This window comes from Podarcis tiliguerta, assembly GCF_965153285.1.
Source record: "Podarcis tiliguerta genome assembly, chromosome: 10".
Taxonomy (NCBI): domain Eukaryota; kingdom Metazoa; phylum Chordata; class Lepidosauria; order Squamata; family Lacertidae; genus Podarcis; species Podarcis tiliguerta.
Window position 1 is genome coordinate 15,689,724 of NC_139543.1, and position 17,757 is coordinate 15,707,480.

General features: G+C 44.8%; 1 protein-coding gene across 1 annotated transcript in view; it reads right to left on the reverse strand.

Moving 5' to 3' along the window:
* Positions 1–7,748: 7,748 nt before the first annotated feature.
* Positions 7,749–17,757, reverse strand: part of MAPK12 (mitogen-activated protein kinase 12) — a 45,904-nt gene continuing 35,895 nt past the window's right edge. Inside the window, exons 7-12 of the mRNA XM_083400014.1 lie at positions 15,988–16,102; positions 12,148–12,219; positions 10,992–11,071; positions 10,648–10,726; positions 9,368–9,541; positions 7,749–7,939 (exon numbers count right to left, since the gene is read on the reverse strand). Of these exons, the coding sequence (XP_083256140.1) occupies positions 7,869–7,939; positions 9,368–9,541; positions 10,648–10,726; positions 10,992–11,071; positions 12,148–12,219; positions 15,988–16,102 (591 nt within the window). The 3' untranslated portion in view covers positions 7,749–7,868. The remainder of the gene's footprint in view (positions 7,940–9,367; positions 9,542–10,647; positions 10,727–10,991; positions 11,072–12,147; positions 12,220–15,987; positions 16,103–17,757) is intronic.

Consider the following 17,757-nt stretch of genomic DNA (forward strand, 5'->3'; position numbering starts at 1 on the left):
TACCTCAGGATGAGAACAGAAATTGTGTGGCGGCGGCGCGGCAGCAGCGGGAGACCCCATTAGCTAAAGTGGTGCTTCAGGTTAAGAACAGTTTCAGGTTAAGAACAGACCTCTGGAACAAATTAAGTACGTAACCAGAGGTACCACTGTAATATCAAGTTTATGCAGGATAAAATAGGGGAGGAGTGTTGGTAAACAATAAAAGATGTTCTAGTTGTGAGTATCAACAGAAAGAGACTGGCATAGAAGCAGTATAGTTCAAAAATATGTCCTAAATTTCCAAAATACGACTTTCTTCAGGTAGCACTCACTAATTTGCATCTACACAAAACTGTGCACGGTCACACACTCTTTACATATGGAGAGAGACAGATGAGAGCATTGCATGAGTTAATTCTTCCAAAGCAGTCTAATTTCAGAAATCTGTGGTAGAAAATCCCCCCAGACCCAACCAGAAATAAAGGACTTGAGTTGAGCACTGCCAGTCTAAACCAGAGGTTTGCAACCTTTTTTTGAGTCCATGACTCCCTTGACCAACTGCGTTCTTTCTGCGGCACCCCTGTGGGGCTCAGGAGCCCAGTTATGTCACCCCTTGCTTGTAGAGCTGGCAGCCTCTCACCCTTTTACAAACACCCTCCCTTGTGGAGTGTTCCCTCAGCCTCCTCTCTCCTCTCTTTGGGAGTCCTCTGGGCTGCTGCCCTGGTCTCTGAGCTGCCCCCTCTGCCCCAAAGAGAGGTGCCTCCTCACACTGCCCCACAGGGGCCTGGGACTTGTCTGTCCATTCCCAACAGCAAGGGCTGGTGGACTGGCTGGCTGGGCTCCCTTGCCCGCTCTCTTGCGTACTCCGAGGCCGCCTTGTCTCCTGGTAACCAGCACCCCCTGGCCAGCCCCAGAGGCACCATTTGCCTGGCGAGCTTGCAACAAACAGCCATGTAAGCCTTTGAGAGGCAGAGACACGAGAGGGCATCAGAGGAGGGAGAGAAGGAAAGAAAGAGGGATGAAGGACCGTGTTGTCCGTGGCACCCCTGACCATCATTCAAGGCACCCCAGGGTGCCATGGCACACTGGTTGAAAACCACCAGCCTAAACAAATGTATTTGGCATATTTACTTAATTTTTAAAACTGGACAAGAATACATAGGTTACATACAGGTTACATACGCTTCAGGTTACAGACTCCGCTAACCCAGAAATATTACCTCGGGTTAAGAACTTTGCTTCAGGATGAGAACAGAAATCATGTTGTGACGGTGGGAGGCCCCATTAGCCAAAGTGGTGGTTCAGGTTAAGAACAGTTTCAGGTTAACAACAGACCTCCAGAACGAATTAAGTTCTTAACCTGAGGTACCACTGTATTATTATTATATCACAATACAATACTATATTATACAGTGGAACCTCGGTTGTCGAACGTCATGGCCGTTTGACTTCCGAAACATTTGACAACCGAGGCGCAATTTTGCCGGTCGGCAAATTTCTTTTTTAAAAATGGAGAAACATGCCTCGGAAGCCGTTCGACTTCCAAAAAACGTTCAAAAATGGAAGGTTGTAGGCGCTTGGGTTTCGAATTGTTCAGCTTCTGAAGCGTTTGACAACCAAGGTTCTACTGTATATGCTACATGACTACTATGGTTATTATTACCATGGCTATTATTACTATTCCTGCCATGGCTGCAAATATTTAACATTCATCAGCCATGAATGAAGTACTATACAGAAGATAGCAGGCACTGCAATTTACAATAGAGGGACAAGAAAATGATAGGGGACAGTCCAAGAATTGATACAGGAAGAATATATATTCGGTAGGGTAATTATCAGGTGCCAGCAGAGGTATAGAGAAGATGAGGCATCAGTGATTCAGGAAATACTTTAATAACTAGCTACATTCCTCCTTTTTTTTTGCTTTCTTTAACGACGAGTCTTCACGACTTGAAAGCTGACTCATGTAATTTGTGTTTGCTCCCATTAAACCTATGATGATGTCGTTCCTGTTTGGGTTTTAAGGAGCGACTTAGAAGATATTAAATTTATCTCTATAATTAGATAAGATAGATAAATACAGATTTCTAACACTGACACATTGATCAGGATGTCTTAGAACACTTAACATATTATCAGCCGAAAATGCAGGCGCAGTAGGTAAAAACATTGGGTTGTATTCAATTAACTTTTATTCAGAGCAGGCCAGCTGAAATCAATATTTATAGCAAATATTATGGGCAGTATGGAGAGATACAAAATATGGATTATGAAATAATATGCAGTTGAGAAGGTGGAAAATAGGAAGAATGGAGGGGAAGGTGGGAAGTCCAGAGATTCGGGAAAATCTCTAAATCTGGATATGTAATTTGTATTGTTATAATCCTATATTTGTAAAATCAAATAAAAATTATTTCAAAAAACCCCCAAAATGCACAAAAATGGTACTTTTACGGAGATCCTTTTTTACATCAGCCCTGCCCTGCTGACCTCAGTTTCCACTTTGATAGATTAAAGTCAATGGGCATTCCTCCCTCTTCTCAAGAAACGAAAATAACTATATACAGTATATATAAAGTATTTTTGGTTTTACGTTAATGATGTTCATCTCCGAAGATTAGTCTTATTTTCTCTAACCACTAGATGGCACCTGTCACCCAGTGTTTCTCAACCTTGGGTCCCCAGATGTTGTTGGACTACAACTCCCATAATCCCTGAGCTCTGGCCCTGCTAGCTAGGGATGATGGGAGTTGTAGTTCAACAACATCTGGGGACCCAAGGTTGAGAAAGGCTGCGAGGTTTTATTCATTGGAATAGTATAAGCACAAAGGCAGCTGTTGCTACATCCCTTGCTTGAGTTGAAACTCTTCCGCCTCAGTCATCCTAATCCATTGGTAGGCAAACTAAGGCCCGGGGACCGGATCCGGCCCAATCGCTTTCTCAATCCGGCCCGTGGACAGTCCGGGAATCAGCATGTTTTTACATGAGGAGAATGTGTACTTTTATTTCAAATGCATCTCTGGGTTATTTGTGGGGCATAGGAATTCATTCATCCGCACCCCCCCAAAAAAATATAGTTTGGCCCACTACATGGTCTGAGGGACAGTGGACCGGCCCCCTGCTGAAAAAGTTTGCTGACCCCTGTCTCATCCGACTAACCAAACAACTCGGTTGTTTCTTACAATTGTGCATGGATACAGGCAAGTTATAGCTGGTGATACCTAAACGTCAATAAAAGACCTTCCACAATTTTTCTTTTCTTTTATGAAGCTGATGGAATTATCCCAGTTTATTAAACACAATCCATGCTTTCCAAATCCTAAGAGGAGGAACTGCTTGCAAGCAGAATGAGCTTTGCTCTCAAATCAGAAAAATGCAGAATGGTAACAGAGTATTCGGAATAAAGTGTAAGTTAAATGGATCTCTGTACAGTGTTGCGTAACTATTATCAGAATTTCTAACTCAGTGGTGGTGGTGGAGAGCGGACCATGTCTAATACAAAGATGGTCTTCAATTAGGAAACTGCAAAGAGCTGTATTTAAATTGAATTTGGGTGAGGGGAGCAAATCATGAGGAAGAGTAAACAGGAATCCATAACGACAGCGGTTTTGGAGAAGCTGCAAAATGTCCTGTTTAAAAACAAGCTATTTATGTCACAGATTTGATGGCGCATTTGGCAATTAAAAAGAGAAATCCAAGTCAAGGGGAAATGGTTGTTTTAGTTATCAATGAATTTAGGCGAGAATAAAGCTCAGAGGCTGAAAGGAGCCAGTGTCAACATTGTTTCCTGGTTTAAGAGATTAGGAACTGTCTGTCTCTAGGTGGAAATGCTAGCTTTATGTGCTGATATAACAACAGCCATAGGTAGAGAACAGGAAAATCAGGTTTGTGTGCATGAAAGTGTCTTTCATGGAGGGTCCTTCATATCTAATCATACAGCTTATTCAATAAGTATGTCACAGCTCTAAGGAAACTTTCCGAGAGAAAACCAACAAATTAATAATAATAATAATAATAATAATAATAATAATAATAATAATAATTTATTATTTCTACCCCGCCCATCTGGCTGAGTTTCCCCAGCCACGCTGGGAGACTTCCAATCAAGTGTTAAAAACAATACAGCATTAAATATTAAAAACTTCCCTAAACAGGGCTGCCTTCAGATGTCTTTTAAAGAGAAGATAGCTGCTTATTTCCTTCACATCTGAAGGGAGGGTGTTCCACAGGGTGGGCGCCACTACCGAGAAGGCCCTCTGTCTGGTTCCCTGTAACCTCACTTCTCGCAATGAGGGAACCACCAGAAGGCCCTTGGTGCTGGATCTCAGTGACCAGGCTGAACGATGGGGGTGGAGATGCTCCTTCAGGGATACAGGACCGAGGCCGTTTAGGGCTTTAAAGGTCAGCACCAACACTTTGAATTGTGCTCAGAAACGTACTGGGAGCCAATGCAGATCTCTCAGGACGGGTGTTATGTGGTCCCGGCGGCCACTCCCAGTCACCAGTCTAGCTGCTGCATTCTGGATTAATTGCAGTTTCTGGGTCACCTTCAAAGGGAGCCCCACGTAGAACGCATTGTAGTAGTCCAAGCGGGAGATAATTAGAACATGCACCACTCTGGCAAAACAGTCCGCAGGCAGGTAGGGTCTCAGCCTGTGTACCAGATGGAGCTGATAGACAGCCGCCCTAGACACAGAATTAACCTGCGCCTCCGTGGACAGCTGTGCGTCCAAAATGACTCCCAGGCTGCGCGCCTGGTCCTTCAGGGGCACAGTTACCCCATTCAGGACCAGGGAGTCCCCCACACCCGCCCGCCCCATCCCCCAAAACAGTACTTCTGTCTTGTCAGGATTCAACCTCAATCTGTTAGCTGCCATCCATCCTCCAACCGCCTCCAGGCACTCACACAGGACCTTCACTGCCTTCACTGGTTCTGATTTAAAATACTTTGAAATACTTGCCAGAGTACAGTGGAATGTTGGTTCTCGTATGGCTTAGCTGACGAACAAATGGGATCCCAAATACCGAAAACCAGAAGTGAGTGTTCCGGTTTTCAAAAGTTTTTTGGAAGTCGAACATCCGATGCGGCTGTTGGCTATTGTTTCCGGGTCGCCAGCACCAATCGAAAGTCGCGCCATGGTTTTCGAACGTTCTGGGAATCGAACGGACTTCCGGAACGAATTAAGTTCAAGAACCAAGGTTTCACTGTATGGCGAAACATGAGCAGGTTGCGTCTGAGCCAATGGAACTGGCAGGTTTCCCTGCAAAACCCTTCACACCACCTCTCACACTTTCGAGAACTCTGTAGGAACAATAGTGCTGTTAACACGCAGCTGCCAATTTTACAAGGCAGTATAACGTACTGTATTTTTCGCTCTATAGGGCGCACCGGACCATAGGGCGCACCTAGGTTTTTTTTGGGGGGGGGGAATAAAGAAACGGGATCCATCCCGCTGGCTGTCTTGGCTTCCTTTTTAGCCACATACAACCTCTCCAGCCAGGAGAGGCTATGCGTGGCTTTGGCTGTGCGTTGCTTTTGGCTTCCTTTTTAGCCACGGGGCTGGGGCGGAGGAAGCCAGAGCTCCCGGAGCTTGCTGCTATCCACAAGCATTGGGAACTCCCGCCGGGCTCCAAAGGCTTGCGGATAGCTGCCCAAAGCCCGGGGTGCGCAGCGCAGGGTGCAGATAGCTTCCTGAAGCCTGGAGAGCGAGAGGGGTCAGTGCGCACCGACCCCTCTCGCTCTCCAGGCTTCAGCAAAAGCCTGCATTCACTCCATAGGATGCACACACATTTCCCCTTCATTTTTGGAGGGGGGAAAGTGCATCCTATAGAGTGAAAAATACGGTAGCTTTCTGTCTTTCAGTCGGGATGCTTGAGGATTTCATTTGCTCCAGAGTTTAGCACAAACATAGGTGATTCATGCCTGCCAGAAAACGTCCAGATCAGAATGTAGATCTGTGGATTAATTCACAGTTATATGAAGCTTTCCTCTGCATGGCCCAGTTAACTTAAGTTTTATGATGTGGTCCCAAGCGCTGCCTTTAAAAAAGAAAGAAATTTGTGTGAAGATGTTTGAGGAAGCATCCATGCTGTCACGTCCTGAGTAATTGTGCAGAAAAACAAGATGACTGCTTCTATGTACCAGTGGGGGCGATTATTGCCTTTCCTGTACAATGTCCTTGCTAGGCTTGAAATTGAGGAGAGGAGAGAAGAAATAGGGCAGCCTTCAAGCTTCCTAGTAAAGAGTTACTTTAAAAAACCCTAAGATTTTTATTTAAAGTGAGTTTTTAAAAGGATTTCCCCATAAAATCCACCGAAATGGGATGGACTTCATGCACAACAGACATGAACCAACTTAGGTCCATCCTTACCCCTCAACCCTCCAGAGTAGGTTTTAGGGGCAGACATGAGGACACAAAAGTAGAGACATCACCTTGCCAACAAAGGTCCGTATAGTTAAAGCTATGGTTTTCCCAGTTGTGATATATGGAAGTGAGAGGTGGACCATAAAGAAGGCTGATCGCTGAAGAATTGATGCTTTTGAATTATGGTGCTGGAGGAGACTCTTGAGAGTCCCATGGACTGCAAGAAGATCAAACCTATCCATTCTTAAGGAAATCAGCCCTGAGTGCTCACTGGAAGGACAGATCCTGAAGCTGAGGCCTCAATACTTTGGCCACCTCATGAGAAGAGAAGACTCCCTGGAAAAGACCCTGATGTTGGGAAAGATGGAGGGCACAAGGAGAAGGGGACGACAGAGGACAAGATGGTTGGACAGTGCTCTCGAAGCTACCAGCATGAGTCTGACCAAACTGCGGGAGGCAGTGGAGGACAGGGGTGCCTGGCATGCTCTGGTCCATGGGGTCACGAAGAGTCGGACATGACTAAACGACTAAACAACATGAGGACACAGTGGGGGAATATTGGTGAAAATGGATCTCCCTCCTCTGCCAGAGGCCTCCATGGGATCCAACAGATCTGTGCGAGGGACACCACTGGATACAAGGCCCAGATTTATTCCATGGCATAATCTCTTATCAGCTGCAGGGCTAGGAAGTATCTTGATCGAAGTATTTGGAGAGCTGCTTCTGGCTAGGGCAGGATTAGAGAGGCTGGTGAATTTGACCTGGCACAAGTCGACCTATTGGGAGTTTTAAGAGCGCATATTCTGCTATAGCAAATTGCTCCCCTGATCTTTCAAAACGAGAATATTGATTATGTTTCTGTGACTTTCTTTCCCTCTCCCAAAGAACTGTTTGTCAAGCAAACTGATGCCCTGCATTGGCCTCTCTCTCTTCGAAACAAACCTCTCTGCGAATGCTTAAAGTAGGCTGTTTGGCAATGAGAACATAACATACTTTCTTTTTTTTACACCATCTAAGTTTGAAAAGTGGTTGAGGAACTTCATTTCACACAATTCATTTCTTGTCCATGCCAGCAAGTCCTGGTCTTGCTGCTACGGCATGAATTGACGTAAACCGCTTAACGGTAGAAAAAGGGTTCGGGTATCCATGTGAACACATTCCAGCAATGTTTCCTAAATGAAAAACGTAGCGTGTGGAGCAGCCCACCAGAAATGGTAGCAATACAGAGAACCTGTAACATGTTGTGAGAGCTTTGGGGTTGTGAGAGAAGGAAATACATACTCTAAGGTATAAGCAATGTGCGGCAGAAACAAAATATTCACCCAGTCGTGGTGTGTTGCTTATGATGGCATTAGGTTCCTAGCAGAAGTCCGGAATGCAAATATTCCCTCAGAACACAGGTTAGACAGATTACATCCAGTTTATTTATAAAAAGGTTTGTACAATTAAATTATATATATATTTAAAATTTTACACCCTCCTTCCTTCATTTGATTTCTAAGGAAATTGGTCCCTGTGGTTTTACACTGCTGTCTCTTTTGACTCGGGCAACTGCGGAGGCTTAAAGTCCGTCACTTCTTTGAATGTGATGCCTGGGGAAACAAGAAAGAAAAAGAATTGCTTTCGCATTCAGGGAAATAATGACTCACATCCCTATTTCTTATTGTGAAGTACCACCAGACAGGGAAAATATCCCACCCCCATCATTGACAGTGTGAGGGCCTCTGATTTAGCTATAATTAATTATATGTTAATAACATCTATATCAGGCATAGGCAAACTCGGCCTTCCAGATGTTTTGAGACTAGAATTCCCATCATCCCCGACCACTGGGCCTGTTAGCTAGGGACCATGGGAGTTGTAGTCCCAAACATCTGGAGGGCTGAGTTTGCCTATGCCTGATCTATATCTTCATTATTAGCTATAATATTATATATATTATAATACCTATTATAGGTGTTATGTACTGAAGTTCTCACCCTGGGCCAGCAGGGGGATACTGTAGATAGTTATGCAAATAAGGGATAGAAAGTGACGTTCAGTGATTGGATAGTTTTAGAAAATTGTTACAGTTAGATTGTACTGGAGCTCTATATAAGCAGGCTGACTGAACTCTTCAGTTCAGTTCTGTCCTGGCCTGTGAATAAACAAGAGCTGTTTGAAGAATCGCTGTGTCGTCTGATATGTTCACCCACAACTTAACAATAGGTATTACAACAGGTCAGACTGGCTTGATGAATCAACAGCAGCAAAACCAAAACCATGAAAGAGGAAACATGACAATTGAGTGGAGAGCCATAACTCAAGCTGTCAAGCACAGACTTTGCAAACAGAAGATGCCAGATCCTATCTCAGGCATATCTTCCTAAAATTGCAGGAATTAGGGCTCAGAATGTCCTCTGCTTAAAACAGGAAGCTGTCCTAATGGAAACTGTCTACAATGGTTTTCTACATTACGTCTGCCATTCTTAGACCAGCGATGGAGAACCTGTGTCTCTCCAGATGTTACTGGATATAGCTGCCATCATCCTAACAATTGGTCATGCTGGCTAGGGCTGATGGGGGTCAGAGTCCAATTGCACCTGATGTCCATAGATTCCCCATCCCTGGCCTAAGACCTGTTTCCCAAACGTGAGTCTCCAGCTGTTTTTGGACTACAGTTCCCATCATCCCTGACCACTGGTCCTGATAGCTAGGGATGATGGGAATTGTAGTCCAAAAAAACGGCTGGAGCCCCAAGTTTGGGAAACAGTGAAGTAGGCAATATGTGGATTAGTAGTCTGATTTGTTGCACAATACAAATGTTGCTAAATACGTGATAAACATGGGGGAACGGGAGTAGAATGGAAAGGAAAACTATACAGAACCAATGAGGGCTGGAGGGAGGACACATATAGAAATTCACTGCATCGGATTTCTAAATTCACCTGAAGTATATTTTAATTATAAGACTATTTGCACAAGAGCCCATAGATGTTTTCTGTCCTAGCCTGGAAATTGCCAAAATGTACCAAACATACATTTCCACTCATCCAGGGGCAGATCCATGTTGTCAAAACTGTCGTCGTATTTCTCTGCTTCGGTTTCCTCTTCTGGATCGTGAATGGCTTCAAAGTAAGGATGCGCTAAAGCTTCTGCAGCCGTCACTCTCTTCTCTGCGTCTAACACCAGCATTTTCTCCAAAAGGTTCACAGCTGGATCAACAAAGGAGAGGGCAAGCACTAAGACCCAGCATGAAACGTAATGATTTTAATTTTCCAGCAGCAAGTCAGGTTTAAGGAAATAAGACTGAGCTTAACTATGCTAACGGACGATCATATAGATCAGCAGTGGCTTTTGCATTTTCAGAGGCTACTCAGTTCCTTGGGATAGAAGCAAATTCATCCAGTGCTATACCAGCTGCACTGGTTCCTGGTGGAGTACAGGGTCAGGTTTAAGGTGCTGGTTTTAACCTTTAAAGCCCTATATGGTCTAGGACCCTCATATTTACAGTACCACCTCTCCTGGTTCGCCCTACGGAGGACCTTACGGTCCACAAACAATCATACTTTTGAGGTCCTGTGCCTCAAGGAGCTTAGACTGGCCTCGACCAGGGCCAGAGCCTTTTTCTGGTGCAATATTACAATAAAACCAGATGAAGTATGGGAACTGTCACACAGCTTTTGAGAATATTTATTTCTGCCTTACTAATGAAACCGGGACACGGGTGGCGCTGTGGTCTAAACCACTGAGCCTAGGGCTTGCTGGAAGGTCGCGGTTCGAATTCCTGCGAGGGGTGAGCTCCCGTTCTTCGGTCCCAGCTCCTGCCAACATAGCAGTTTGAAAGCACGTCAAAGTGCAAGAAGATAAATAGGGACCACTCCGGCGGGAAGATAAACAGCGTTTCCGCGTGCTGCTCTGCTTTGCCAGAAGTGGCTTAGTCATGCTGGCCACATGACCCAGAAAAACTGTCTGCGGACAAACATCAGCTCCCTTGGCCAGTAAAGTGAGATGAGCGCCGCAACCCCAGAGTCATTTGCGACTGGACTTAACTGTCGGGGTCCTTTAACTTTTAATGAAACAGTAACTTTCTCTTACACCACACCTTGTTTAAATTTGGCCGTTCTAATGGGAGATCGATTAATTCAGATGGGGATAAATATCCTGCACAGAGCAATGTTCAGATAGCAGCAAAATTCTTGGAAAAGCTTGTTAGAAAAGGACAGAAAGTATCTGCCCAACTTCAATTACACTTAATTGTTCACTGCCATGTTATACCGCACAGCTTCATTATTCGTTACGTGCATCTATATTTACTTACCTAAAGGATTTGCATACTTCAAGATAGCAGCAAAGTCTTTTTTCTGCACTTTTGGAAGGCTTTTGATATAGTTTTTTGCCTTGAAAGAAGCCAAAACAGGATGTTAACATTTACAATAAAGAAATGACATTGAATTTAGTCTCAGTGCTATCCATGGAGTACAAATTTAGTTGTGTCTCAAACTACTACATAATAATAAAAACGATCCCGCAAAACAAAGGTAAAATGAAAATTACTATGAAAAAGCATATACGCCATCTCTCACCTGAACTGGTGCAATGCACATGGCGTTTCTGAATTTGCACTTTGTCCTTAAGAAATCAGAGAAAGCAAGAGCTACTTACATCTTGACTTTGCAGTTTCTGAACAAAATCTTGAGTTGGCGTGCCTGTTACTTTCATTATTTCTGTGAGCTGGTCCAGGTCTGAATGCCAAAGTCAAGAGTCAAATCTTCAGTATGTATGTCAAAATAAAAAGCATGTTGTAACAGATCCGGTTTTTCTTGCTATTAATACTGGAACATACAACACGTGTAAAAAGGAGAGGTGTTTTAGATGGTCTTGGCTTCTACATGCCAAAGTCTACTGGTCTTTTATACCTTCTCAAAACCACAGCTGGCTAAGGATGACTTCTGAATACCATTCAGAGATAGCAATGGGGAGGACACTTCATAGTTCAGATTTGGACCTGACAGTATCACAGAAAAACATGTTTGCACAAAGACTTGAATGAGATGATCACCCCTCTTTTATTGTCCATTCCAGGTCGTCTAACCACTGCCCCAGTGTCCTTTCTCTTGACAGATCAAGATGAGCAGGTGACAGCAAAGGTTGAAAGGTTTTTAGCTGGGGCAATCAGAATAAGCTCCACTATTTGACTATTAATTCAAAACCCTAAAATGTATTTTATAGAATTGACTTTTTATTTCTATTCTTTGTATATCGTATTGCTGTTTTATTGCTATGGCCAATGGCTGATGCAAATAAAGATTCATTCATTCATTCATTCATGTTTCCACAAGCTTTTATAAGCCACATTAGAGCTCAGATAGTTTTATACTTCTCTTTCAAAACTGGTTATAAGGACTTTCTGCAAGCTTTTGAGGGCAGCCTTCCTTAGCTTTAGCTGTCCCTGACTTTCAGTAATACTTGCTGAGCTTCTATGTAGTCCCACAGCAGGGAAGGAAGGGACAGATACGAAGTTGTAAAGCATAGCTGGCAACCAAGTATATATGATTAACTAAAAAACCAGCCCTGTGTGCCAGGGAGTCTTACAAATGTGAATTTCTACTTGCAATTAGTAATGCAAAGCAGCCGTGATATACTATTAAGTTTCCCTCTTTGCAAATTTTGGCCAAAACACAAACGTAAAAACATTTGGAAGCAAGAAGCTAAAGGGATAATTATTTGTTTAAAGTGTTTCTGAACTCGCACACTTTTGACACCCAGATTCTTACATACTTCTACATCTTAATGCCAAGTGTTCGCCGTGAAAGGATACGATCGTTGCCTTTGAAGAGAGGCCTTCCCGTGATCATCTCAGCCATGATGCAGCCCACTGACCAGATGTCAACTGAAATACAGAAAATGGTTACGTTGAATTGCTGTGCGAGACCTTTTAAGTTCAGCTTATACCTGTGCTTTATGCAGAAAAACAAATCCTTTACGAGGCAAGTAACATAAAGTATTTTGGTTTGCAATTGCAAAATGTGCATTTGGTTTCTGCAAGAGGAGTAGCGCCTTGACGCAACCCAATGTGTGCTTTTGGGGGAGCTGTGGAGGACTGGATTACAAATGTTCCTTTTCTACTTTCAAGAGTGAGCAACTATGGACAAACGCAGCAAGTTGTGATTCTCAGTTGGGGCCTGTGGCGTTTGCCTCCTAGGTGGGTCATAAGGAAAGGGTTAAATGAGTGTGATGTAATTGGCCAGTGGGAACCCAAGGGGAGGAGTTAGAGTTGGAGTTGTGCGGAAGTCAGTTGAGAGTTGGGAATTGGAGAAGGAAGAGGGAGGTTAAGTCTGTGGGTTAGTCGAGTTGTGTTGTGAGAGAGTGAGAGGAACTGTTAGGTGGAGTCAGATAGATAGTTGGGATAATCAGTTTGAAGTTGTTAGGAACGTATAGGTCAGTAAAGAAACTAAGATTAAGAAACTGACAAGAAAAATTAACTGAAACCTTAAACTTGTTCATGCTTATAAAAATAAACTTGATTATTTGTTAATGTTAACAACTGTCTGGACTCCGTGTGTACCCGAGAGAAACGGGTTGGTGGCAGCGAAGAGGCAATCACAGTGGTGGCACAGGGATCAATAGACCGTCAAATGTCCGGGGACCCTGTGTGATCGCCACAGGGCCATCCACTGTTGTCATTAGCTTTTCATTTATTTAATACACCTCATCATTTCTCTATGGAGCTCAAGGTCAGGGGTCAGCAAACTTTTTCAGAGGGGGCCGGTCCACTGTCCCTCAGACCTTGTGGGGGGCCGGACTATATTTTGAAAAAAATATATGAATTCCTATGCATCACAAATAACCCAGAGATGCATTTTAAATAAAAGGTCACATTCTACTCATGTAAAAACACGCTGATTCCCGGACTGTCCCCGGGCCGGATTTAGAAGCCGATTAGGCCAGATCCAGTCCCCGGACCTTAGTTTGCCTACCCTTGCTCTAGGTCAGCGGTTCTCAACCTGTGGGTTCCCAGATGTTGTTGGACTACAACTCCCATCATCCCTGAGCTCTGGACTTACTAGCTAGGGGTGATGGGAGTTGTAGTTCAATAACATCTGGGGAGCCACAGGTTGAGAAAGACTGCTCTAGGTGGTGTGGTTAGTTCTCTCCCTGCCCCATTTTACCCAAGGGATCCTGTGAGGTGTGCTAGGTTGAGAGATGGTGACTGCCCAGGTCACCCAGTGAGCTTCATGGCTGAATGACTACTTGAGAACTCAGTTCCCCAGATTACGAGACTACCACACTTAACTACTACACCACACTAGCTCTCTGGGTAGAGACAATGTTGAGTTAAGACGTTCAAGCAATCTGACTTGGTATAAGTTCTTAACTGTTCTGATAAATAGTGCTTTAGGCAGTTCTGCACATGATGAAGTGCAGTTCTGCAGTGATGTCCAAACTTTTTTCAAAGAGGGCCAGATTTGATGAAGTGAACATGCATGAGGGCCGGTCAAAGTTGTTGAACTTACATTTACCTTACGTTAGGCCATGCCCCCTGGCCAACCAGATTGGTTGACCCAAGGAGAGACACAGGGGGGAGCTCCGTGATGAGCCCGCAACACCATTTCCCTGGTGAAGAGAAATGGCTTTGGCAGAGCGTTGGCTCCTGGGCAGCGCAAGCCAAGCAGCAGGCGCTCAGGGGCCGTAACAGATTCATTTCTCAGAACTGCTTGTGGGGGGTGAATTAAATTGACCAGTGGGCCACATTTGGCCCCTGGGCCGGACTTTGGGCATGCCTGCTGTAGAGGGACTCGTCAACCTGGGAAGCTAGCCCATCTAGGAGAAGGACAACACTGATCGTAAACCTCTGTTGCCTTGTGGGATATCTTCAGGAGAAGAAAAGGCTAACAAGTAAATCCTACACAAATCTGGAGTGCCGGCCCTAAAACGGTTGGATGGTGCCTTTGTACGCCTCTTTCCGGCAGCTCCTGCAGCCAGGTAGAGGTAAAGGTAAAGGGACCCCTGACCATTAGGTCCAGTCATGGCCAACTCTGGGGTTGCGGCGCTCATCTCGCTTTATTGGCCAAGGGAGCCGACGTACAGCTTCCGGGTCATGTGGCCAGCATGACTAAGCCGCTTCTGGCGAACAAGAGCAGCGCACGGAAATGCCGTTTACCTTCCCTCTTGAGTGGTACCTATTTATCTACTTGCACTTTGACGTGCTTTCTATCTGCTAGGTGCGCAGGAGCAGGGACTGAGCAACGGGAACTCACCCCGTCGCAGGGATTCGAACCGCCGACCTTTTGATCACTGTGTTTCTCTGCTCTCCTTTGGACCACATCAGCGAGGCCAAGAAGGGGCCTTGTTGTTTAGGCAGCCCAGGACCTCCATACAAACTGCCCGGGCTTGCGCCCGGGGAAGTAACTTCAGTGTTGCTTTCGCAGTGGTTTGACTTCACCCCTGGAGGCACACTCCATTGTTTCTCAACACAAATCATAGAACTGTACAGTTGGAAGGGACCATTTGGGGAGGGGTCATCTAGCTTAACCCTCTGCAATGCAGGAATCTTTTGCCCATGACCTTGAGATGAAGAGTCTCATGGTCTATTGATTGAGCTATCCCAGATGCAGATGCCAACGGCTGATTTATTGTGGAACGAGCATTCAAAGGCATCAACTGACTTCAACAGAAGTGCGGTTGAGTAGGCAACCAATGGTTAGCACTCAAGAGAAAGGAAAAGGACTACAGCAGCAGTTCTCAACCTGTGGGTCCCCAGATGTTGTTGGACTACAACTCCCATCATCCCTAGCTAGCAAGGCCAGAGCTCAGGGATGATGGGAGTTGTAGTCCAACAACATCTGGGGACCCACAGGTTGAGAACCGCTGGACTACAGGAAAGGGTGGACCAGTACTGGAGGCAGGACAGCTTAATAATACAGTGGTATCTTGGGTTACATACCCTTCAGGTTACATACACTTCAGGTTACAGACTCTGCCAACCCAGAAATAATACTTTGGGTTAAGAACTTTGCTTCAGGATGAGAACAGAAATCGTGCTCTGGCGGCGTGGCGGCAGCAGGAGGCCCCATTAGCTAAAGTGGTGCTTCAGGTTAAGAACAGTTTCAGGTTAAGAACGGACCTCCGGAACGAATTAAATACTTAACCCGAGGTACCACTGTAATAACAATGATGATGATGTTGATGGTTTGGTCAAGCAGATGGATATAGGAACAGGAGTATCTGCCAGTATTTGCAAGACTATCTATTGCCTGGGACTGAAGTTGTTCTAGGAAGTTAATAAGGACACTGAGACAATGAGAAGGCAGGCTGAAAGCCAGGCATACCCTGAGGTAGCTAGATTGCCATATGGCAATACCTTGGAACCCATGAATGGTAGAAAACGTTCCTTGATTTCCCGAGGGGAAGCTGGAATTGTTTCTCAAGACACCTGGAAGGCCTCCGCGGAAGTTAACAGCTGCCCTCATTTTTGTTCCAGATATAAACAGACTGAGAATTGCAATTAGCACAACAGAGATCAGGGAATTATGTACAAAGCAATACCCCTTGGTTGGTATTCCGAGAGACAAATATAAGCACAGGGTAGCTTTGTGTAATGATGCCACTAGAAGAGCTCAAGTTACAGTGTTAATCTGAGCACAAACACAACAATTACCTGTTTGTGTATAATGCATCCAGTTAAGTATAACTTCTGGGGCTCTGTACCATCTGGTAACCACGTAGCCAGTCATCTCGCTATCTGTATGCCTTGCTAGCCCAAAATCCAGAATCTGTTACAGAGGAACCAAAGACGCATTCAATTTGCAGTTCCAAATTAGTCATAAACACATCGAAAACAGGGGTGGCAGAGAAGCAGAACGCGTTAAACCGATGTTCTACCACTGCAATTGAAAAAATCACATTGGTAATAAACATGCAAAATTACACTCCTGATTGCCATTATAATGCTGGGGAGGAAACGGTGCTGTTGCGCTCTGTTAAGCGAGAAGAAAAATACTTTTCTTCTTCGCTAAGAGGTCTGGATTGAGGGCTCTGTCCCAGCATCTGTTTTCAAAGCTAGAATATATGAAGCGAAAGGAAAATTAATCACTTTGAATGATGGTTTAAAGACCTATGGGGCTAAGATTCATGCTATGATAATTAGGTTGAGAAATAAGGGGCAAAATTTCACCCTTTTCCTGCTGCAGCCCTAGTACCACCATTTCAGAGGGGAGAAAACAGCAAAGACCTGATGAAGAGAGCACAGCAGAGGTTATATTTTCTGAGAATCCTCCGGAAAAAAAATCTCTCAAAGGACCTGTTGATGGCATTTTACCATTGTACTGTTGAGAGTGTATTAACTTATGGTCTGCGTGTGTGGTTTGGGAGCTGCACGGTCAGGGGAAAAACAATGCTGTCCAAGGTTGTAAAGACTGCAGAGAGAATAACTGGGTGCACTCTTCCCACCTTGGATCAAATCTACGCTTCCAGATGTCATAAGAAAGCTGCAGAGATAGCGCAGGATAGTGCACACCCCGGAAATGATCTCTTTCAGCTTCTGCCTTCTGGAAGAAGGTACAGGGTTATAAAGACTAGCCGCCTGAGAAACAGTTTCTATCCAAATGTGATTTTGGTTTTAAACGCAGTGTAAGGAGTCTCAATGGGAGTGTATTGTATTTTTAAAATGGGGTATCAGAGTTTTTAGGGGGCTAACCAGGTTGGGATAGCAGGCTTGTTGGTTTTGAATGTCTTATGTAGATCCCCCCCCCCCAATTTCGTTGTTCTGTATGGGACAATGACAATAAAGAGTATCGTATCGTATTGTGGGATCCTGTGGAAAAGCCAGAATGTGGAAGGAAGGTGGTGCAGGCAGAATTAGTGGAGATCACCTCTCTTCCTCTCGCATTAAAAGATGTTGCCGATAGATCGCCATTGCTTACTTAGCACCAACTAGGCAAAGAAATGTTAGTCATGGGTCCCAGAAGTGGTGGCAAGGTGCATTCTATACTTCTACTCTTAAGTCTCTTATTTTAAAAACACCATACTCTGGGTGATGGGAACCATACGTATCCACCAATATCTATGAGGTTGTGTGTAGGGATGATCGCGGAGTGGGGAGTGGGGTCTGGAGGGAGCACACTCCCCACCCGCAGGCAGCCTCAGTCTGCCTGCACGCGTGACCTTGGGGTGCGGAGCACACACACCCCTCACAGGCAAAGCCATGCCTGTCTGAACACTGTTGCCTCTGTCTAACCTTTTGTGGTCTCAGTAGTCTGCGGTGCCCTGTCTGTAACCTTTGTCTCTGAGACCTTTTGTCTCCTTTGTCATACACTGTGCAAGGGGAAAATGACGCAGTGGAAACAGGTGCCAAAATAATTTTGTACCACCCCACGATCTCGGGACCGGAAGATGTGTAAAGGTCACAGCCCAAAATGTATCTGCCTGG